General features: G+C 47.0%; 1 protein-coding gene and 1 pseudogene across 1 annotated transcript in view; one reads left to right on the forward strand and one right to left on the reverse strand.

The window, feature by feature from the left end:
* Positions 1-25,610, reverse strand: part of LOC147662003 (lymphocyte antigen 6E-like) — a 143,180-nt gene that overhangs the window by 40,259 nt on the left and 77,311 nt on the right. Inside the window, exon 2 of the mRNA XM_086951191.1 lies at positions 10,375-10,500. Coding sequence (XP_086807317.1) covers positions 10,375-10,500 — 126 coding nt within the window. The remainder of the gene's footprint in view (positions 1-10,374; positions 10,501-25,610) is intronic.
* On the forward strand, positions 22,875-25,478 carry LOC147662004 (uncharacterized; annotated as a pseudogene).

A 25,610-nucleotide genomic window follows, 5' to 3' on the forward strand; every position in this document is an offset into this window, starting at 1 on the left:
TGGGGATGGCGACCTGGATAGGCCAGGGTCCACCTGTGCTCCAAAAGTAAACCCATCCAGATTCCTGGGTGTGCTCCCACTTCCTGGGGGATTACTGCTGACAGTAACAGGAGGTGTTGGAGCTGGCTTTGGAGGTATATTTTCTTTATTGCCATTCTTTGGACAACAGCTGTCTGATTTCCAATGGCCAACCTGTTTACAGGCATGGCAGTATGGCTTTTTCTGGGTAGATGAAGTGTCTTGGGACCCACCCCCATCCTTGGAGTTTTGGGGCCCTGGGGAAGTCTTCTCTTTTGATTTATCCCCACCTTTATCTTGAGGCTTGGTAGACTCCTTCCTCTGGTTATGATCCTGATTCTTAGGCCTAATCCTGGTTCTGACTCATTTATCTGCCCTCTTTCCCAATTCTTGGGGAGAGGTGACATCTGAGTCCACCAGGTGCTGGTGTAAGAGCGGGTTCTGACAATTACTTAGGATCTGCTCCCTCATAATCAAATTATACAATCCTGTGAAGTCATGTACTTTGCTGCCATGTAGCCAACCTCCCAGAGCCTTAGCAGCACAATCTACAAAATCAGTCCAGTCCTGAGTCTGTGTCTTCTGGGTGTCTCTGAACTTCAACCTGTACTGTTCAGTGGTTAAGCCAAACCCATCTATTAGAGCACTCTTCAGGACTTTGTAGTTTTTAGCATCCTCATGTCTGACAGCGAGGAGCGTATCCCTCCCTTTCTCTGAAAAGGAGTACCATAAGATTGCTGCCCACTGTTCCTCAGGAACCTGCTGTACCATGCAGGCTCTCTCAAGAGCAGTTATCCAATTGTGGATGTCATCCCCTTCTGTGTAGGGGGGCACAATCTTTGTCAGGTTTCTAGTATTATAGGACCTGTCTTTCTCTCTAGGAATATTGTTGCTGCCACCAGTGGCATCTAAGCCACACATTTTCTGTTCCCTTGCTAAAGCAAGTTTAGCTTCGGCCAGGGCTAACTCTTCCCTCTCTATCTGGAGTTCTACAGCCCTCATCCTGGCCTTATGCTCTCTTCTCTGGGGGGAAGTCATTCCCCTTTGAGAGGTTCTTGAGACACTAGAAATGTGAGAATCCACTGAGGGAGATCTCACCCTCCTATTGCCTGGAACAGTTCTATTTGTACTCTGGGGGGGGTGCTGGCCCTCTCCATTTCCAAGTAGGTCCAAGTTGGTTTGGCTAAGCCTCCCCACAGGTACCTGGTTACCCCTCTGATCCTGATCCTCAGGCTCATCTACTTCTGAGCCCTCTTCCTCCTCTTCCTCCTCTTCTTCTTCTTCCTCTTCTGGAGTTCTCATTCTCAGGGGTGTTCACTCCATCTCCTAAATCTAAGGGAGCTGCACTCGCCTTATCTAAGTCATTCTTTTCCAGGATGGCTATCAGGGAAGGAATGGTGGGGTTTCTGCCCCTTTTTAGCCCTCTTGCAATGCACAAGGCACCCAAGTCTTTGTGGCTAAATTTGTCATAGCTGGAAGTTGCCTTGGTAGGGTCAACTGTCACAGGGGCAGAGCCTGAAGCTCTTCCTGTGTCAGACATGACTGCTAGTGAGGTGCAAGTGGTGCACTTACCTACACTAAGTGTTTTCCTACTGTACCTTGCTAGTGAGTTGTAGTCAGGGTGTGCTAATCCCTTTAATCTACAACTACTAAGTTCAGTAGAACTTAAATATGCTAAGCTTTTGATTTATATGTACCTAAGGTACTTGATGTGATCTTTCAATTTGATAAAAAGATTGCAATGGTAAAACAACAGCAAGCTCAAATCCGCACCGCTGCACACCAATGTGAGAAGTTGGCCTGATATATGATGTTTCCAATTCTGGAACCTCCTTGTATCAGTCCAAACAATCCCTTATGCTGTCTGGTTGTAAGTCAACCTTATAGACAAGCTATCATAATGGTAGCATAGACTAAGCAGCCTTAAAGGCTAAACTCAAGAGGTCGTGTTAAGCGAGCTATTTTACCAATCACAGTCCTGTAATATCAAATGAAAGGACACCACACAAGTATATATTATAAAAATATATGTGTTTATTTCTAAAATAATCCCCAGTACTCTTCATGAGCAAAGGGGCACAAGCGTTAAATCAAAAGCACAGTATAACATATGAAAGTTGCACAATTATGGATGAGGGCGGGTGGCCACTCAAACCATATATTAAGAAAGTGGTATAAGAGATACCAATCGAACAGTGGTTAGGCCTAGGGCCTAGGGAATCGCTGGGAGCCGTCGGGACTAGCAATGCTGAAGTCGGGAAAAGCCCGCGGGATTCGGGTGCAGCGCTTAAAGCACACGCATGCACCAATGTTAAGTCAATGGTGCGTAAAAGTTACACAAATAGAGTTTAAGGATACTTCCGCTGAACCTAGAAGGACAAAACTTTAGACACAGACCCTAGAGGTGTGTACCAGTGTGTGAACACCGGCGTTGCTGTGTTACCTCACCCACAGGAAGCGGGTGCATAGGGTCGAAGTGGCGTCGGGTTTCGCCACGCAGGTTCTTGGTGCTTGAAGCTGAAGATGCTGCAGGCGATGTGAAGGAGAAGTGTCCGGTGTGATCCAAGGGTGGATCAGAGTCGTAAAGTACCTGAAAGCAGAGGGGACAGAGTCTGGGTCACTCAGCAGTGACCGGGGTGGAACCAGGACGGAACCAGGCAATTTCAGGCGCAATCAGGTGGTTGTCAAGGAGCTACTCTCCGCTGCCACGTGGGCGCTGGGGCATCTGCGACGTCCAGGAGCGAGTCACGAGCTGTCCCACGCAGGCTCTCACCGTCGGCGCTGTCGGCTTCAAGATCGGAGCAAACAACACTTGGCAAGAGCAATCCACGCAGGACTGGAAGATTGCTTCTCACTCGGACCAAGAGGGTCAGAGCGGGTGCTCCTTTTCAGAGGAGCGGGCGCAAGTCTGGAGCAACCAGAATCACAAGTCGTATTTAGGTTTTCGCCGGCACAGGGGCCACAAGCCAGCTGGCAAGTGACCGGGCCAATGCGTCGAGCCAAAGAAAGCAGAAGGGCCCCACGCAGCACTCGTCGAGTGTAGAGGGGTGAGCTTCGGTGCAAGAGTGGCTCAGGGTTGGGCTTCGAGGGTCACTCGTGGGCTGCACGGTCAGCGTCTCGTGGTCTTTTCAAGATGGCGTGCCCCACGCTTCCGGTCACATCCACGGGTCTCAGCTCTGCAGGGACTGTGGATCGGGCTGTACGAAGGCAGGCAAGCTTGATCTCGTGGATCTCTGTCGCTCGAGTTCCGGCAGGAACTGCAACAAAGCAGACGTCGAGGTGCTGGATGGTGCCTGTTTGCACAGGGTGGTCACTCCTTGACCACAAGGGAGATTCTTCAGTCTTCTACATCGAGTAGGATGTCGAAGGGTCCAGAGTTTCGTTTCAAATGTTTCATCAGGATAATCTGAGTGCGTTGGCACTGCTCCCATTCTTATACCAATCTTGGGGGCTGGATATCCTGCTAGGTCCCCTCCTATGGGTGGGTTACACCCCTTTCCCTTTGTCCAGGTCGCACTGGAGCTGGGGCTGGTGTGCCCCAGAACCGGTTTGACCAGATTATGCAAGGGGAAGCTTTGTGCTCCCCAGGCACTGTCTGGTTTCTTTCAAACCTCCCTGCTACAATCCACTATCTCCTGTCTGGGGTGGTGTGACACCTCCCTGTGACAGGAAACCCTTTGTCCAGGCCTCCTTGGCTGAGTTTCAGTCAGCTGCAGGAGGTCAGACTCGTGTCTGTGGCAGAAGCATCCATTTTGTGGTGCTGAGGCTCCTTTTAAAATCAACCGCGTTTTAGCAATGTAGCATGTCGTCTCCCTCTAGAGGGGTGGAATGCTATCCCCGTCGACAGGACTGTCGAGGGAATAGTATTCCAATTCGCATGACACCTTACACGACATGTTTTGATAAAGCCAAACCAAAGTTAACATATAACCGCAATGGATTATAATGCACTTTATAGTATATGGTATGGCAATATCCCGGAACAGCTAAGGGAATTGGTCCCGACAGCTGCAGACAGGCTCAGCTCATGCTAGAGCACCATCTCACATAAAACCAAGCACTCTGCCTCCAGGATTGTTAAGGCCTGCCATAGGAGTGACTTATAGGTGTATATGTGTCCAGATAGGTTTAGATATAGATATACTATATCTAAGCAAGGGGTGATTACACCACCTTGCCCCAGCTGAGTGATCAGCCAGTTGTGTCAATTTTGGATAGCCAGCCAGGGGTGGCAAAAGATATGCTGCAGCCCCTCGTAGGCCTTGGATGCACCTATGCCCTGGGCACCTATAGTGCTCTGTACAGGGGCTGATAAGGTGACCCAAGCCAATTTAGTTATGCACCTAGGGTACATGGAATCCATTTTACAGAGAAAGCAGATAGTTGGCCCGGTTCCCTGCTAATCAGGGCCCCAGGCTAAGTCGAAAACCAGCTAAACACAAGGCAAAAAATCTGGGGTAACCATAGTCAGGTATCCACCTTCCTACAATCATGCATGTGTCAGACAAAAGGAAGTGGAAAGATAATGAGCGTGCCAAACAATAGGAAGTAGAAAGATCATGTGAGTGCCAGACAAGAGGTAGTGGAAAGATTAAAAGCCTGCCAGACAAGAGGAAGTGGAAAGATAATTTGCCTGCCAGACAAGAGGAAGTGGAAAGATAATTTGCCTGCCAGACAAGAGGTATTGGAAAGATCATGCATGCGTCAGACAAGAGGTAATGGAAAGATCAGGCGTGTACCAGACAAGAGGTAGTGGAAAGATCATGAGCCTGAAAGAGAAGAGGTAGTGAAAAGATCATGCGTGTGCCAGACAAGAGGAAGTGGAAAGATCATAAGCCTGCCAGAGAAGAGGTAGTGGAAAGATCATGTTCATGCCAGACACAAGGTAGTGGCAAGATCATCAGCCTGCCAGATAAGAGGAGGTTTAAAGATCATGAGCATGCCAGACAAGAAGTAGTGGAAAGATCATGAGCCTGCCGGACAAGAGATAGTGGAAAGGTTACATTCGTGCCAGAAAAGAGGTAGTGGAAAGATCATGCACATGCCAGAGAAGAGGTACTGGACAGATCATGAGCCTGCTAGATAAGAGCTACTCGAAAGATCATGAGCGTGCCAGACAAGAGGTTGTGAAAAGATCATGAGCCTGCCAGACAAGAGGTAGTGGAAAGATCATGCGTGTGCCAGACAAGAGGTAGTGGCAAGATCATGAGCATGCCAGACAAGAGGAAGTGGAAAGATCATGTGTTTGCCAGACAAGAGGTATTGGAAAGATCATGATCTTTACAGAGAAGAGGTAGTAGAAAAATTGTGCATGTGCCAGATAAGAGGAAGTGGAAAGTTCATGTGAGTGCCAGACAAAAGGTAGTGGAAAGATTACAAGCCTGCCATACAAGAGGAATTGGAAAGAGTATGCATGTTTCAGACAAGAGCTAACGGGAAGATCAGGCGTGTGTCAGACAAGAGGTAACAGGAAGATCAGGCGTGTGCCAGACAAGAGGTAGTGGAAAGATTAGGAGCGTGCCAGACAAGAGGTAGCGAAAAGATCATGAGCCTGCCATACAAGATGTAGTGGAAAGATCATGAGTGGCCCAGACTAAAGGAAATGGAGAAATCATGAGCATGCCAGACAAGAGGAAGTGGAAAGATCATGATCCTGCCATACAAGATGTAGTGGAAAGATCAGGCGTGTGCCAGACAAGAGGTAGTGGAAAGATCATGCGTGTGCCACCCCAAGAGGTAGTGGAAGGATCATGAGCCTTCCAGACAAAAGGTAGTGGAAAGATCATGAGTGTGCCAGACAAGAGGTAGTGAAAAGATCATGAGCATTCCAGACAAGAGGTAGTGAAAAGATCATGAGCCTGCCAGACAAAATGAAGCGGAAAGATCATAAGCATGCCAGAGAATAGGAAGTTGAAAGATCATAAGCATGCCAGACAAGAGGTAGTGGAAAGATCATAAGCCTCCCAGTGAAGAGGTAGTGGAAAGATCATGTTTGTGCCAGAAAAGAGGTAGTGGAAAGATCATGCACATGCCAGACAAGAGGAAGTGGAAAGATCATGCGTGTGCCAGACAAGAGTTACTGGACAGATCATGAGCCTGCTAGACAAGAGGTAGTGAAAGGATCATGCATGTGGCAGACAAAAGGAAGTGGAAAGATCATGAGCATGCCAGACAAGAGTAAGTGGAAAGATCATGCGTGTGCCAGACAAGAGGTAGTGGAAGATCATGCATGTGCCAGACAAGAGGTAGTGGAAATATCATGTGTGTGCCAGACAAGCGGAATCGGAAAGATTATGCACGTGTCCGACAAGAGGCATTTGAGAGATCAGGCGTGTGCCAGACAAGAGATAGTGGAAGGATCAGGAGCCTGCCAGACAAGAGGTAGTGGAAAGATCATGAGCCTACCAGACAAGAGGTAGTAGGAAGATCATGCATGTGCCAGACAAGAGGTAGTGGAAAGATCATGAGCCTGCCAGACAAGAGGTAGTGGAAAGATCATGAGCCTGCCAGACAAGAGAAAGTGGAAAAATCATGCGTGTGCCAGACCAGATTTACTGGACAGATCATGAGCCTGCTAGACAAGAGGTAGTGAAAAGATCATGAGCCTGCCAGACAAGAGGTAGTGGAAAGATCATGTGTGTAGCAGAAAAAAGCAAGTGGAAAGATCATGAGCATGCCAGACAAGAGGTAGTGGAAATATCATGTGTGTGTTTGAAATAGAGGGGAGAAGGTAGATCGCTAGATCAAAAGGGCACCAATTACCACTCAAGGGAGTGGAAGGTCCAGTCTCAGTGTGTGCCCGTGGCAATGGTTGCAACAAGAGGGGTACTGGACTGTTCCTGAGCGTGACTGGAGGGAAGATTAGTTGGCGTGACCAAAGGTGTGGATGTGACACCCAAGGGCATCCATTTTGTTGGATGGATTGGCCTCACACACCCCGAAGGATGTCATGCTTCATCATCGGCGGTTGCTCCTCGTCGGGGAGGCGGTGCAATCCCCGACGGGCTCACCTCAAAGAGGGGCTCTTTGGCGGAGATCTTTTTCCAACTGCCTTATGGTGAGGTGCGGGTGTGTGGGCAGGGTGGTGTGTGGTAGTGAAAAAGGGATATTAAAATGTAGCTAAGGGTACCTGGAACGAACTTTATTCAGGGGGTCCCTCGCTGCAGTTAAAAACAGGGGGCTAGCTCACTAGGAGTCAACGAGTAAATTCAGGTGAACCTAGATGGGGCTAGTAGTGTAAAACGGTCGACAAGTTTCTCGCAGTGGGCTGTAGTAACCCGCGATTCATCAGGACCTAAAAAAGGTGATTAAACCACATGCTGGTGTCATGTGTGGGTTTGTGTTTGTATTACCTCTGTGTTGGTTGTCCTATGCCTAATAGTTAAGAACTAACTGCCACATGACGAGGAGCAACCGCCGATGATGAAGCATGACATCCTTCGGGGTGTGTGAGGCCAATCCATCCAACAAAATGGATGCCCTTGGGTGTCACATCCACACCTTTGGTCACGCCAACTAATCTTCCCTCCAGTCACGCTCAGGAACAGTCCAGTACCCCTCTTGTTGCAACAATATCATGTGTGTGCCAGACAAGAGGTAGTGGAAAGATTATGAGCCTGCCAGACAAGAGGAATTGGAAAGATTATGCACGTGTCAGTCAAGAGGTAATGGAAAGATCAGGAGCTTGCCAGACAAGAGGTAGCGGAAAGATCATGAGCCTGCCAGACTAGAGTTAGGGGAAAGATCATGCGTGTGCCAGACTAAAGGAAATGGAGAGATCATGAGCATGCCAGACAAGAGGTAGCGGAAAGATCATAACCATGCCATACATGAGGTAGTGGAAAGATCAGGTGTGTACCAGACAAGAGGTAGTGGAAAGATCATGCGTGTGCCAGCCAAGAGGTATTGGAAGGATCACGAGCCTGCCAGACAAGAGGTAGTGAAAAGATCATGAGCCTGCCAGACCAGAGGTAGTGGAAAGATCATGCATGTGCCAGACAAAAGGAATTGGAATGATAATGAGTGTGCCAGACAATTGGAAGTGAAAAGATCATGAGCCTGCCAGACCAGAGGTAACAGGAAGATCATGCATGTAGTGGAAAGATGAGGTGTGTGCCAGACAAGAGGTAGTGGAAAGATCATGAGCCTGATAGAGAAGAGGTAGTGGAAAGATAATGAGCATGCCAGACCAGAGGAAGTGGAAATATCATGAGCCTGCCAGATTAAAGGAAGTGGAAAGATCTGCGTGTGTTAGACAAGAGGTAGTGGAAAGATTATAAGCCTGCCAGAGAAGAGGTAGTGGAAAGATCATGTTCATGCCAGACACGAGGTAGTGGAAATATCATCAGCCTGCCAGAGAAGAGGAAGTTTAAAGATCATGAGCATGCCAGACAAGAGGTAGTGGAAAGATCATGAGCCTGACAGAGAAAAGGTAGTGTTAAGATAATGAGCATGCCAGACCAGAGGAAGTGGAAAGATCATGAGCCAGCCAGATTAAAGGAAGTGGAAAGATCATGCGTGTGCCAGACAAGAGGTAGTGGAAAGATCATAAGCCTGCCAGAGAAGAGGTAGTGGAAAGGTAATGCGTGTGCCAGACTAGAGGTAGTATAAAGATCATGTTCATGCCAGACACGAGGTAGTGGAAAGTTCATCACCCTGCCAGATAAGAGGAAGTTTAAAGATCATGAGCATGCCAGAAAAGAGGTAGTGGAAAGATCATGCACATGCCAGACAAAAGGAAGTGGAAAGATCATGTGTGTGCCAGACAAGAGGTAGTGGAAAGAGCATAAGCCTGCCAGAGAAGAGGTAGAGGAAAGATCATGAGCATTCCAGACAAGAAGAAGTGGAAAGATCATGTGTATGACAGACAAGAGGTAGAGGAAAGATCATGAGCGTGCCAGACAAGAGGAAGTGGAAAGATCAGGCGTGTGCCAGACAAAAGGAAGTGGAAAGATCATGAGCGTGCCAGACAAGAGGAAGTGGAAAGATCATGCGTTGGCCAGACAAAAGGAAATGGAAAGATCATGCGAGTGCCAGACAAGAGGTAGTGGAAATATCATGAGCGTGCCAGACAAGAGGAAGTGGAAAGATCATGTGTGTGCCAGACAAGAGGTAGTGGAAAGATCATGAGCGTGCCAGACAAGAGGTAGTGGAAAGATCATGAGCGTGCCAGACAAGAGGTAGAGGAAAGATCATGAGCCTGCCAGACAAAAGGAAGTGGAAAGATCATGAGCGTGCCAGACAAGAGTAAGTGGAAAGATCATGAGTGTGACAGGCAAGAGGTAGTGGAAAGATCATACGTGTGCCAGACAAGAGGTAGCAGAAAGATCATGAGCCTGCCAGACAAGAGGTAGTGGAAAGATCATGAGCCTGCCAGACAAGAGTTAGTGGAAAGATCATGTGTGTTCCAGACAAGAGGTATTGGAAAGGTCATGAGTCTTCCAGACATGGGGTAGAGGAAACATCATGCGTGTGCCAGACAAGAGGTAGTAGAAAGATCATGCGTGTGCCAGACAAGAGGTAGTGGAAAGATCATGTGTGTGCCAGACAAGAGGTAGTGGAAAGATCATGCATGTGCCAGACAAGAGGTAGTTGAAAGATTATGCATGTGCCAGACAAGAGGTAATGGAAAGATGATGAGCCTGCCAGACAAGAGGTAGTGGAAAGATCATGCATGTGCCAGACAAGAGGTTGTTGAAAGATCATGCATGTGCCAGACAAGAGGTAGTGGAAAGATCATGTGCGTGCTAGCCAAGAGGTAGTGGACAGTTCTGATTAATGTTGGATATGATTTGAAGAGGGTGAAGAAACTAACAAGGTAGATGTGACTAGTCATCTTTCAGTGATTGTGATGGGAGAGGATGCATTGTATTTTGTGTCCTTGTAAATAGTTCCTGTGTTTTTTATAGCTAGTGTTTCACATTACATCAGCTGTAGGTCCTTTGTGTTTAAAGTTCTTTGTCCAACGAAGCAAAGGAGGAATGGTTCTTCCAGACACCTGCTTGGAAGACGTTCTTGGCTGCCAGTACCCATCATGTATTCATCAATATAAAAGCAACGGGTGTGCTTTCAGTGATTGCCCGGGTATTTCACTAGCCTTCTCCTACTGCCAATAGGCATTCAACAAGAGGAAGATGTGCATCCCCCATTTCTGGCACACTCACTCGCACATATGTTCTATTTCTGAGGGTGACCTGGGAGAATTCTACAGTGCAGGGTCCCAGTGGCCTCCTCAGGACAAGACACATCCTTATTCTTAGAGAACTATGAGACATTTCTGGCATGGCACCATCTCAAGCTGTTAAAGATGTATTACTCAGACCTGAAAAGCCTTGTGGGCTCCTTCCCAACCCTTACCTGGTCCTGGATTGTTCAGTTGGATGTAGGTTTCACAGGCGTTGTATCCTGTAGGGCAATCAGCAGAACTCAAACATTCGTCATTGCTGGGCTTCTGCACGCACGTGTAGCACTTCACCGAATGTACTGTGAAATGAAATCAGACAGCGTGTTAGTGATGAAGAACCTCCACTGGCTCCCTGTCCAGAAAATATGTCAATTCAAGATATTGATGCTTGCCTACAAGATCCACCACGACCAAGGACCGGCATACATGACCCACCGCCTGATCTTCCACCAACCATCCAGAGAACTTCACTCCATCTCCCTCGCTCTCACACAGACACCACACATACGCTGAAGCCACTGTGGTGGCCAAGGAACATCATACATGACCCAAAGCCTGATCTACCACCAACCACCCAGAGAGCTTCGCTCCACCTCCCTCACCCTCACACAGACATCACATATACTCTGAAGCCACTGCGGTGGGCAAGGACCAGCATACATGACCCACCACCTGAACTTCCACCACCATCCAGAGACCTTTGCTTCACCTCCCCTACCCTCACAAAGACCCCACACATACGCTGAAGTCACTGCGGTGGCCAAGGACCAGCATACATGACCCACCACCTGCACTTCCACCAACCATCCAGAGACCTTCAATCCACCTCCACCTCCCTCACCCTACCACAAACACCACACATACGCTGAAGCCACCGCGGTGGCCAATGACCGCATACATGAGCCACCGCCTGCACTTCCACCAACCATCTAGAGACCTTCACTCCACCTCCCTCACCCTCACACAGACACCATTTATACACTGAATCCACCGCACAGGCCTAGGACCAGCATACATGACCCACCACCTGAACTTCCACCAACCATCCAGAGACCTTTGATCCACCTCCCTTGCCCTCACACAGACCCCACACATATGCTGAAGCCACCACAATGGCCAAGGACCAGCATACATGACCGAGCGCCTGAACTTCCACGAACGACCCAGAGTGCTTCGCTCCACATCCCTCACCCTCATCCTCCCACAGATACCACACATACGCTGAAGCCATCGCAGTGAGCAAGGACCAGCATACATAAACCACCACCTGAACTTCCACCAACCATCCAGAGATCTTCGCTCCCCCTCCCTCGCTCGCACACAGACCCACATATACGCTTAAGCAACTGCGGTGGCCAAGGACTAGCATACATGACCCACCGCCTGCACTTCCAGAGAGCTTCACTCCACCTCCACCTCCCTCTCCCTCACAAAGAAACTACGTATATGCTGAAGCCATCGTGGTGGCCAAGGACCAGCATACATGACCCACCGCGTGAACTACCTCCAACCATCCAGAGACCTTCGCCCCACCTCCCTCACCCTCAGACGGACACCACACATAAGCTGAAGCCACCGTGGTGGCCGAGGACCAGCATACATGACCCACCAGCCTAACTTCCACCAACCATCCAGAAACTTTCACTCCACCTCCACATCCATCGCCCTCACACAGACACCACACATATGCTGAAGCCACCATGGTGGCCAAGGACCAGCATACATGACTCACCGCCTACACTTCCACCAACCATCCAGAGATATTCACTCCACCTCCCTCGCCCTCACACACAGAACCCACACATACACTGAAGCCACCACCGTGGCCAAGGACCAGCATACATGACCCACCGCCTACACTTCCACCAACCATCCAGAGACCTTTGCTCCACCTCCCTCACCTTCACACAGACATCACACATATGCTGAAGCCAATGCAGTGGCCAAGGACCAGCATACATGACCCACCGCCTGAACTTCCACGAACCACCCAGAGAGCTTCGCTCCACATCCCTCACCCTCCCCTCCCACAGACACCACACATACGCTGAAGCCACCGCGGTGAGAAAGGACCAGCATACATGACCCACCATCTGGCCTTCTACCAACCATCCAGAGATCTTCGCTCAACCTCCCTCGCCTTCACACAGACCCCACTCATATGCTGAAGCCACCACGGTGGCGACAGACCAGCATACATGACTCACCACCTGAACTTTCACCCACCATCCAGAGACCTTCACTCCACCTACACCTCCCTTTCCCTCACACAGACACCACACATACGCTGAAGCCACCGCAGTGGGCAAGGACCAGCATACATGATCCACCGCCTGAACTTCCACCAACCACCCGGAGAGTGTTGCTCCACCTACCTAACCCTCACCCTCACAGACACCACACATACACTGAAGCCACCGCAGTGGGTAAGGACCGGCATACATGACCCACCACCTGAACTTCCACCAAACATCCAGAGATCTTCCCTCCACCTCCCTCACACTCACACAGAACCCACACATACACTGAAGCCACCACAGTGGCCAAGGACCAGCATATATTACCCTGCGCCTGCACTTCCACCAACCATCCAGAGACCTTTGCTCCACCTCCCTCACCCTCACACAGACATCACACATATGCTGAAGCCACCACGATGGCCAAGGACCAGCATACATGACCGAGTGCCTGAACTTCCACGAACCACCCAGAGACCTTCGCTCCACCTCCATCACCCTCACACAGAGTCCCCACACAAACGCTGAAGCCACGGTGGTGGCCAAGGACCAGTATACATGACTCACCGCCTGCACTTCCACCAACTATCCAGAGACCTTCACTGCACCTACACCTCCCTTTGCCCTCACACAGACACCACACATACGCTGAAGCCACTGCGGTGGGCAAGGACCAGCATACATGGCCCCCCCACCTGAACTTCCACCAACCATCCAGAGACCTTCGCTCCACCTCCTCACCCTCACACAGACACCACACATACGCTGAAGCCACCGCAGTGGGTAAGGACCGGCATATATAACCCCCCCACCTGAACTTCCACCAACCATCAAGAGACCTTCGCTCCACCTCCTCACCCTCACACAGACACCACACATACGCTGAAGCCACCGCAGTGGGTAAGGACCGGCATACCTGACCCACCACCTGCACTTCCACCAACCATTGAAAGACATTAACTCCACCTCCACCTCCACCTCTCACCCTCACACAGACACCACACATACTCTGAAGCCACTGTGGTGGCCAAGGACCAACATACATGACCCACCGCCTGAATTTCCACCAACCATCCAGAGACCTTCGCTCCACCTCCCTCACCCTCACCCTCACACAGACACCACACATACGCTGAAGCCACAGCGGTGGCCAAGGACCAGCATATATGACCCACCGCCTGCACTTCCACAAACCACCCAGAAACCTTTGCTCCATCTCCCTCACCCTCACACAGACAACAAACATACACTGAAGCCACCGAGGTGGCCAAGGACCAGCATACATGAGCCAGCACCTGCACTTCAACCAACCATCCAGAGATCTTCGCTCCACATCCCTCACCCTCACCCTCCAACAGATACCACACATACGCTGAAGCCACCGCAGTGAGCAAGGACCAGCATACATGACCCACCATCTGAGCTTCCACCAACCATCCAGAGATCTTCGCTCAACCTCCCTCGCCCTCACACAGACCCCACTCATATGCTGAAGCCACCACGGTGGCGACAGACCAGCATACATGACCCACCACCTGAACTTCCACCAACCACCCAGAGACCTTCGCTCCACCTCCATCACCCTCACACAGAACCCACACATACACTGAAGCCACCACAGTGGCCAAGGACCAGCATATATTACCCTGCGCCTGCACTTCCACCAACCATCCAGAAACCTTTGCTCCACCTCCCTCACCCTCACACAGACATCACACATATGCTGAAGCCACCACGATGGCCAAGGACCAGCATACATGACCGAGCGCCTGAACTTCCACGAACCACCCAGAGACCTTCGCTCCACCTCCATCACCCTCACACAGAGTCCCCACACAAACGCTGAAGCCACTGTGGTGGCCAAGGACCAGTATACATGACTCACCGCCTGCACTTCCACCAACTACCCAGAGACCTTCACTGCACCTACACCTCCCTTTGCCCTCACACAGACACCACACATACACTGAAGCCACTGCGGTGGGCAAGGACCAGCATACATGGCCCACCGCCTGAACTTCCACCAACCACCCAGAGAATTTTGCTCCACCTCCCTAACACAGATACCACACAAATAAGCTGAAGCCACCGCGGTGGCCAAGGACCAGCATACATAAATGACCCACCACCTGAACTTCCACCAACCATCTAGAGATCTTCACTCCACCTCCCTCGCCCTCACAGAGACACCACATATACGCCGAAGGCACCGCGGTGGCCATGGACCAGCATACATGACCCACCAAACTGAACTTCCATCAACCATCCAGAGATCTTCGCTCCACCTCCCTCTCCCTCACACAGACACCACACAAATATGCTGAAGCCACCACAGTGGCCAAGGACCAGCATACATAACCCCCCACCTGAACTTCCACCAACCATCCAGAGACCTTCGCTCCACCTCCTCACCCTCACACAGACACCACACATACGCTGAAGCCACCGCAGTGGGTAAGGACCGGCATACATGACCCACCACCTGCACTTCCACCAACCATTGAAAGACATTAACTCCACCTCCACCTCCACCTCTCACCCTCACGCAGACACCACACATACTTTGAAGCCACTGTGGTGGCCAAGGACCAACATACATGACCCACCGCCTGAATTTCCACCAACCATCCAGAAACCTTCGCTCCACCTCCCTCACCCTCACACAGACACCACACATACGCTGAAGCCACAGCGGTGGCCAAGGACCAGCATATATGACCCACCGCCTGCACTTCCACAAACCACCCAGAAACCTTTGCTCCACCTCCCTCACCCTCACACATACACCACACATACGCTGAAGCCACCCTGGTGGCCAAGGACCAGCATACATGAGCCACTGCCTGCACTTCCACCAACCATCCAGAGACCTTCACTCCAACTCCACCTCCCTTGCCCTCACACACCCCACTCAGCGCCTTTATGCCCCTGGGTAAAGTCTGCACTTTACCAGTCTTATACTCACTCACTCACACATACGCTGAAGCCACCACGGTGGCCAAGGACCAGCAAACATGACCCACCAACTGAACTTCCACCAACCACCCAGAGACCTTCGCTCCACCTCCATTACCCTCACACAGACACCACACAAACGCTGAAGCCACTGTGGTGGCCAAGGACCAGTATACATGACTCACCACCTGCACTTCCACCAACCATCCAGAGACCTTCACTCTACATCCTCCTCCCTCACACAGACACCACACATACGATGAAGTGACTGCAGTGGCCAAGGACCAGCATACATGAGCACTGCCTGAACTTCCACCAACCACCCAGAGACCTTCGCTCCACCTCCATCACCCTCACACAGACACCACACAAACGCTGAAGCCACCGTGGTGGCCAAGGACCAGTATACATGACTCACCACCTGCACTTCCACCAACCATCCAGAGACCTTCACTCTACATCCTCCTCCCTCACACAGACACCACACATACGATGAAGTGACTGCAGTGGCCAAGGACCAGCATACATGAGCACTGCCTGAACTTCCACCAACCACCCAGAGACCTTCACTCCACCTCCCTCACCCTCACACAGACACCACACATACGCTGAAGCCACCACAGTGGCCAAGGACCAGTATACATGACCCACCACCTGAACTTCCACTAACCATCCAGAGATCTTCGCTCCACCTCCTTCACCCTCCACCGACCTCACACATAGGCTGAAGCCACCGCAGTGGCTGTTCCTTCTTCAACTTTGCTGCTAAGTCCTGGAATTCCTCCCCCCTCCGGACATCACAATCAATGGTGTATTTCAGGAAGAGACTCAAGACCTGGTTTTAGATTGTGCCCTGTGCCTGGATTACAGTGATTAGCAGCGCGTTACAAATAATAATTGACTGATATAGTCAAGGTGGGTATCAGTCCCCCTCCCCAAAACAAAAGAGCAGTATCCAGGCAACCACAGGCAGGAGCAAGGGCTAGTGATCTCGGTTGTGCTGGGCACTCCAAAGTCAGGCATGGAAGCTCTCTGACCTGACCAGGCCATTCCCAGGGTCAGGCCAGTGCTCAGAAACTACTTGCCGTAGATAGTACTGTACAGCGCTTTATAAGTATTTTCCTTTGTTTCAAACCGATACTTCACTTTCAAATCAATCTTCAACCTCTGAGCACATACAATGATAGTCTAAGGAGCAGACAATGGGGCCAATTCACAGAACTAATCGGAGACAAAATCCTAAACTTACTACTTTTGGTATTCACAGAAGGCATTTAGTAGTAGTAAAGTTAGTATTTTATCTTAAATTAGTATTTTATCTTAAATTAGTATTTTGTCTTAAGTTAGGATTTTGGGTCCGATGTAGGTGGCTCATTACCGGTCGGTAAACCCGAAATTCATAAAATTTTAGGCTTACCGACCGGTATTGAACCATTTCCTATGTAGATGATGATTCTGTAAACACAGAATCAGTATTTACCGATTCTGTATTTACTGAATCTTCATTTACTGAATCGGTAAATGCTATGTAGGAACCACCCCCTTTTGTACCGCTTTTGGCCGCCATAAGTGTGGCAGGGTATGCTCAGACGTGAGTCCCTTGCTCACTTTGCCACTGGATTCAAGCAAGCCGGGCTGAAGACGGCTGGAATGCCAGAAACCGGTCCTCGGAAGCTTGTTTCCGGTCCAGGGAAGACATGGCTTGGCAGTTCGGGCTGGACTGTTCCCATGAGGCACAGGGTCAGACTGATGTGCATATAGCCATGTCTGAACTGGGGTGGCAGAGTGGGCTAAAGAATGGTGATGGATTAAACCCAGATCTTTTGACTGGGTGTGAGTGTTTGATTGATTGAGATGCTCCGTCCATCACCACCCCCTTTTGTACCGCAGGAAGCACATATTAGAGCGCTTATGTGCATTTAAGATTCGTTATTTACCACCAACTACAAGTTTGTGGTAAATTTCGAAAACCTTTAAAAAAGCAAATTTGTGCTTCTTTAACTGAGCCATGTGGCAGACATACATGCCCTTAGGGCATGTATGTGTGCCACATGTCCACACATGCACGATTCAGGGGTACAACGGTGTCAATGTGACACCCTGCCACCCTTGAATGTGTTCCCCATAATATAAGCCCATAAGAATGAATGGGAATTACCGAATCGGTAAATACCGATTCGGTAATACCAAATATTACCGATTCGGTAATATTTAGTGATTTTTTTGCTACATAACATTTACCGATTCTGAAATACCGAATAGGTAAAATTTGGTATTTTAGAATCGGTAAATGTCAATTACCTACACATGACCCTTTGTCTTAAGTTAGGATGTTGTCTTAAATTAGTGTTTTGTCTTAAATCAGGATTTTGTTTTAAATTAGAATTTTGTCTTATTAGTATTTTGTCTTAAGTTAATATTTTGTCTTAAATTAATATTTTGTCTTAAATTAGGATTTTGTCTTAAATTAGGATTTTGTCTTAAATTAGGATTTTGTCTTAAGTTAGGATTTTGTCTTAAGTTAGGATTTTGTCTTAAGTTAGGATTTTGTCTTAAGTTAGGATTTTGTCTTAAAACCAAAATTTAAGACAAAATCTTAATTTAAGTCAAAATACTAATTTAAGACAAAATACTAATTTAAAACAAAATCCTAATTTAAGATAAAATCCTAACGTAGGCCAAAATATTAACTTAAGTCAAAATACTAATAAGACAAAATACTAACTTTACTACTACTAAATGCCTTATGTGAATACCAAAAGTAGTAATTTTAGGATTTTGTCTCAGATTAGTTCTGTGAATCTGCCCCATTGTGTCTGAAAACCACAAGCATTATCGGGGGACATCTCAAAGCAGACCTTCAAGTTTACTAATTCCAATAACGTCTTGCCAGAGAGTGCCACTACAACCTGCCGTGATGATGGGTTTATCCCTGTACCCACCTCTATGTCATAGCCACTGCCGGTGATGATGTGAAAGGCTTAAACTGAGGTTCCTTCATAAAACCAGACTATACATCAAATATTTTAGATTGTAAATAGACAAATGTTTTTACTCTTTGTATACTTTGATGGTTTGGAACAAATAACCTTATAAAAAGTTATTTGATGATGATGATGACTTTATATACGTTGTATACACCTTGGCACACAATCCATTATTTATTTTTTTTTAAATCGGGCATGGGATTAACATCCCTTCAGTGTAAGCATATCTCAATATCACGGATACATGATTGGTTTTCATCCATTTTCATCATAAAATCACATCCCTTTACCGTTTCATACTTTCACTTATTTTTTTAAAATCGCAAGATGTTTATCACCAGACCCATCTGCAAAACGGAGTCACCTGTCTTTAACCTTCATTTTGCGCTACCCTCTTTCACATCAGTTATCGGGGATGCCATGGACGCAAGGAGTGCGTGCTCGTCCTTGTCGATCACTAGCTTGTTATGCACAGTTATGGCGCCTCTGCCTCTTGAACTGTTGAACATTGCTATTCTCGGATTATGTTTCAGAATATTTCCCCTGATGAAGAGCTTAGTCCCGAAATGCATCGGGAATTTACAGAAATGAACCGACTAATATATCTGCATTGAGAAGTTTTTTCATTGATTATTGATGACAAACGCATAAGTGTGACGCAAAACTATGGGGCATATTATCAAGGAGATGCGATAATTATCGCGCTTAGCGCAATTTACTTTATCCCTGGATTACATTACCGTGTTAGCAAAGTATTATCAACGTTTTGATAACAGGTGATGTAATTCCAGCTCTAGAGGCCGATTATCAGGAATAGAGCATGAAATGCAGAGATGATTTCACAGCGCTAAGGAGAATCTTGCTGATAAGGGAGTGTGGATCTAACCTGGCAATCCACCTCCCATTATTAGTATGCCTAAATCAATTTAAAAGCAGGCGTTACATTCCTGCGATAACCGCGGTTATTTTTATTGCTTCGCAGGTCTGCTGCATGGCATATAAATATCACAAACCCGTGTTACAGAGGATTCCCATGTTGTTGTGCTCAGGAATGCCTACTTTGCCAGTCATTAGCGATATTGATCGCTGACATGCAAAGTCGCAAGAAAACACGCGCTAACGCTTGTTAACCTGTCCTTGTGAATAGGGGGATGAAAAAAATTGCCGCCTTTTCGGCACTATGTGCCGAAAAAGCGGCGATGTTTCCCTTGATAACATGCCCCTATGTCTTCAACTGAATAAAGAACAGAAAACATAAAACAAGGACCTAATTCAGTACAATTTATTTGAAACCTGAGTACGTCACAACCTCTAAGAGTTTTCACCCTTTGCAGTGCATCGTGGGGACGTTGTGTTTGAGTAAACAGCGCTACTATTTTCTTGTAAAGGCATGCCCAGTGCTTTAAATGGGCCATTACTGTCCGCTACGGAGTACCAGCACTTTTTTATTTTGAGGGAGAGTACCGGCACCTCAAGAGAAATGCAATACTTTTAATTGGAGAGTACCGGCACTTCAAGAGAAATGCAATACTTTTAATTTGGAGAGTACCGGCACTTCTCAAGAGAAATGCAATACTTTTAATTGGAGAGTACCGGCACTAATCAAGAGAAATGCAATACTTTTAATTGGAGAGTATCGGCACTTCTCAGGAACAAGCAGGTACTCAGGTACAAAGTACCTGCACTTCTATTTTTCCATTTCAAGCACTGGGCACGCCCAAGATCAGAGGGTGATATCCACCAGCAGCCTACCTACCCAAGATTAAATGAGATCAACTGGGTTCACTGTGCGACACTAGAGTGCCACAAAAACATTTTCTTTTTTCCCCCTTAATCTTTCCACATTTTTCTGCAGTGTGTGCAATACTGTGCGTAATATCATGAAAAAAATATGCATATTCAAAGTGCTTTTAGTCGCATGCTTGGACATTGTAGTGTCGCATTCTAATCTAGAACCCCGATCAATATTGTGACCTTATGCCCCTATTCGGCTATAATCCATTCATACCACTATAATGGCATAAACGTTCAAATGTGATATTTCAGAAACTCGTCTCTGGCCTCACACGATCAGAGCCACATTTCAGAATCATTTCCTCTGCAGCTCATTAGAGCAAATGACACAGCAGAAGCCACTATCTAAGATTCCTAGATTACACTCCGAGTTCTTCAACAAGATAAAACTCAGCAACCTGGGAAAGCCCCGCTTGCTATGTTTTGATTTGTAATAGAACTCTAATGAGAACTGAAAGGACGATCACTTCCTAGTGACATCTTTATTGACGTCTTATGTCCAAAAACTTACGTCAAACAAGGCACCTTTCAGGTATAAATATTACCAACGTTGCCTTAAGCAAACGCTGATGCGCTGATGCTATCGCTGCAGTCGCTACTGATAACTAGCGAGCGATGGTGTGCTGAAGAGAGGAGCCGAACAGCTGTCCCCTGCAGAGCCCAGCAGATGCAACCAGCCCACGGACGCTGCCCATCCTCCTCCTCCTTGACGCGCTGAGAAAGACGCTGTCTTTTCTCCTGCAGAGAAAATCCAGCTCCGGCGTTTCCAGCCTACCCTTGCGGGTGACTGGGATATCGAGTCCTGAGAGGAGATACAAGACCTCCAACATTCTATTCCAGAGGTATGGTGTGGACTAAACCCTTAGAGAGAATTCTTGAAGCAAACCTTGGCAAAACCAACTTAACTTAAGCTACTTACTCCCTTCCACGTGTTAGGCTTAGGTCAGGCACACTGGGGTAGGCTTAGTTAGAAACACCAGTTGAGTACGTTAGCCTAATGCATATATGACTGTATATATTTTATGCATTTTAACCATTGTATGGCTAAGAAACCATATCAATGCTTTTACAGTATTATTTCGCAATACTCATCCTACTGTACGCACTTTATATAATAACAAGTATTGCAATTGTGGCACTTCATTTCTCTTGTATGAGAAGAAAGACTGTTCAATAAATAATACCTTTTATTGAAAACGCCCGTCTCTCTGTTCTCTGCATCTTAGTGAAAGTAAGCTGCACAAACTGACTAAGTAAAATAACTGTCTATTGTTTCACACGACTCTAGAGATTGACTCTTATTCTAAGGAGCAAAGTTGTCATGTTTGCGGTTGTTGGAAAACTGAATCCCTTCTTGGCTGTGCCAAGGAAGCTGATCACTTCCTATTCAGTCAAGAAAGTTTCCAGTGACCTCTGAGCTAGTTGGTAACAACCCCAATTAAGTTTAGCATAGTCAGTGGAGACCTGGAAGATCCGCACTTCTACGTCGATACTACTGTTTGTTATTCCAATGCGCAGGGCCTATTGGGAAAATAGGAACTACACTACATGGCGCCCAACGTTTGGTAAGGCGATAAACTAACGCAAGACGTTAGAGTAACTCAGTTGTGCACCTTTCACACAAGCACTTTCTCCCGTATATACTCCAATAGACGTCTGGAGTGGGTGAAAGGTTAAAACCCGCCCGAACTTAGTAGGAAGAGATTCCTATGTAGAGTTTCTGGTTTATTCAACGTTGAAGGATACAGTGTTCCAAAATATTGTGCACCTAATCTTTGTCTCCCTGGAGACCTGCTCTGCAAAACCTTTCTGACAATAAAATGTCAAACACTGACAACGGCACCGCTGGAGCCACAGTAAATGCGACTCCGCAGGGTCCCGAAGAAAATACTGAACCGGGTGTGAAAATCATCCCCGTCAACATAAGAAAAACTATAACGTCAAAACTTATAGAGAATGGACTGACCACACAAGGTGGCACAGTCGTCTTCGTGATCGAGGCTCACGAATATCGGCAGACAGAGGTATTCTATTCATGGATAAAATTTCCAGCGGCAAACGCTGCGACACACAAGTTCCACTATTACACAATAGAGGATCCACCGGAAGAGTACGCTCCTTTCGAGGAGATTGAAATCCCATTAAAACACCAAGAGCATTTTCTCTGGTTTAAAGGCGCCCTAAAACACAATGATCATATTACCAGGCTCGGTCCACTAGATAGACCAGGAGCAACGTGGCCGGTTCTAGCCAGCTACACACCACAGTGAAGAACTCTTAGTAAAATAAGAGAATTAACACAGGCATATAGAGAGTTAGTAAAATGATTTATTAAAAATAATTCAAACACTCCTAAAAAGAGCTGGGATGGAAATAAACAATCCACTCCCAAGGAAAAAGTTTTCCAGTCCAGAGGAAGGTCTCCTCGACGGAGGGAAAGAACTGCGACTCGAGAACACCAGTCTCCCCAGAGGGAGCCCTCTGAGAAAAGATATAACCTTAGAAATAGGGATAATTTGAAGAAGCCTGATAGATATCAAAGTATTGATACACGTCCCTCTCGATCTTTTTTGCAGAAATCGGAAAGAAGAGGACGGTCAGACCCAGGAGAGCACACCAAGTCCAAAGACAAGGAACCTGCTCAAAGTAAAAAATCACAATTTCCAAGAAAGAAGGTAGCCAGTATTAGAGTAATCAAACATGCCGAGAATACTGAGGACACAGTTGAAAAACGGGGAGTGGGCACAGACAATGCTAGACAGTGCAGCAGAAATCAGCATAGCTCGCAAGATCCTGATGAGTCATTTGGAGACAGTGGACACGAATGAATACATTCTGGTGGAAACTGCAGATACCAGGGTTAGCAAACCTCATAAGATATACGAAATAACACTGCGTATAGAGGGTGATAAGACTAGGAAAATTAGGGGTCTATTTTGGGATAACCTCTCAAAAGGCTATGACATCCTGTTAGCTGAAAAAGATTGGCCCCCAGAGTTTGTCAGGGAGTGCCCTCATGGTGAAGTAGTGATTATGCCTGCCTTCTCGAATCACATTCCGATTCACAAAAAATATACATATGCGAGGAAATGGGCAGTAGCCCAGGCACCGGCATTATATAAAAATCATGTAGGATGGGATGAGGACTCTCCTCCTCACAAAATCCAGTTAAAAAGTCAACCGACTGCACAAAGGCAGTATCCAATTAAGCAAGAAGCTAAAAAACAGGTCAGGGAGATTTTAGATCAACTTGAATACCAGGGGGTGATTGAAACATGCACCTCTCAAATGAACAATCCTTTGTTTCCTGTCTCCAAACCAGACAATTCATATCGTCTAGTTTTGGACTACAGACACCTTAACTCATGTTGCAAAACATTTGCAGTACAAAATCCGCATAGTGCTGCACTAATGAATAACATAGTTAGGAAAAAATATAAAACGACATTAGACATATCTAATGGTTTCTTTTGTCAAAACATTGCACCAGAAAGCAGGTATTTGACCGCTTTCTCAGTAATGGGGTCTCAGAAAAATTTCTGTAGGCTCCCACAGGGATTCAAGAACAGCCCAGGACTATTCTCAGCTAGAGTAACAGAGTTACTACAAATATATGATGATGAAGCATTATCTTATGTCGATGACATCTATCTAACAGATGACGACTTGGACACTCACTTGAAAAGGGTGAACACCATAATACTTGGGTTCGCGGCAGAGGGTTACAAATTCAACTTTAAAAAGTCTCGAATTGCCCATCTGACAGTATTATTTTTAGGATACGAATTATCAAGTGAAGGCAAGAGCCTAGCGGACAACTTCTTAGAGAAGTGCGCTGTACTCCAAGCACCTAAAACGCTGAGGAATTTACAATCGATTCTAGGTTTCCTGAATTTCGGAAGAACTTACATTCTAAATTATGCGGAGAGGGTTAAACCTCTCTACGAATTAATTAAACCTGATTTTAAACCAATCAACTGGACTCAAAAACACACAGAAATTTTGAGATCACTGCAAACAGACATGTTAGCAAAAACAAAATTAGAAACACGTTTGAATAAACGCAACTTTGTAATCTGAGTCATCCCAGGACGATGCAGATTCACGTACCTGACCTCTAATGAGGGAGAAACGGTACCAATAGCTTACAAATCTCACTTGTACACACAAGCAGAAAAAACATTCAGTCTTACAGAGAATTCTGTGAATGCAGTTCGAGCGGCAGTGGCAAAAGAAAGAGCTTTTGCCCAAGGTAAAAGTATAACCGTCATTACAGCAGAATCAGCCTTCGAGACACTATTCAGCCCAGTAAACCTGCCTACAGTGTCACTAGATCCGAAATGGATACAGTGGGGAAACACCCTTGAAACTGAAAAAGTGAAATACTACTATGGTCCGAACATGAAAGAACTGAATGATTTACCATATGAAAAAGAATATCCTCTGCCAATCGAAATTCTACCTCTACAACAATACTCTTGTATAATCTATACAGACAGATTTGTCCAGCACTACAATGTAGAAAACAAATCCTATGATGCAGCCTGCGCGATTGTTAAAGGTCGCTGGCTGTGCGGTAAATTCAGACCGAAAGTAACAAAAACTGAATCACTGAGAAAATGTTCGGCTCAGCGAGCGGAAATTAGATCTTTTAAGATGGCGCTTGAAAATGCAGAATGTGAATTCCCGACACTAATCGTGTGCGATTCTCATTTTTGCGTCAACTCTTACAATAATAAGTTGCAGAGCTGGATTGAAAACGATTACAAAGATGACACAGGTGCCACAATAAAGCATAAAATGCTTTGGAAACAGGTAGCTCTTTTACAGAAAGAACTACAAAAGACTCATGTGATACACACTCTGAGTCATCAACGTGATGGCGTTCACATTGCAGGGAATTCATTGGCTAATACAGCCATAGCGGAAGCAACTAAACCAGCTTCCGTAGCCACAAAAAAGCGTTCAGAAAAATACATAGACGGGGAAACCATGCTGGCAGTCAAAACGTCCGTAAAAGGCAACTGTGCAGCACTACCCGTGAACTATCCACTTAATTATGCATACGTAATCGATGCAAACTCCGTTCCTTTTGCTCGAATCCCTGGAGTGAGGGATAGGGTAATTCTAAACACGAACCGGAGAAAGTTATTAATAGCAGACGCACACATGGGTGAAGGTCCAAGGCACATACAGATGAAGGAATCTCTGACTGAATTACAATCAGAGTAGTGGTGGCCAGGAATGAGCCTGCACCACTATAAATATGTAAAGAACTGCCCGGATTGCGACAGATCGCAGTAATGAATTGGTCCAGTCCGTTGCCCAGTTACCGTTTGTGGACAGAGTAATACTGTCTATAAGCAACCCTGCGTCCTATTAATTTGTTTTTTAGACTAAAAACACACTTAAAAAATGTGGCCCCAGCGCTCGGCT

This window comes from Lissotriton vulgaris, unplaced genomic scaffold (genome assembly GCF_964263255.1).
Source record: "Lissotriton vulgaris unplaced genomic scaffold, aLisVul1.2 SCAFFOLD_2262, whole genome shotgun sequence".
Taxonomy (NCBI): Eukaryota; Metazoa; Chordata; class Amphibia; order Caudata; family Salamandridae; genus Lissotriton; species Lissotriton vulgaris.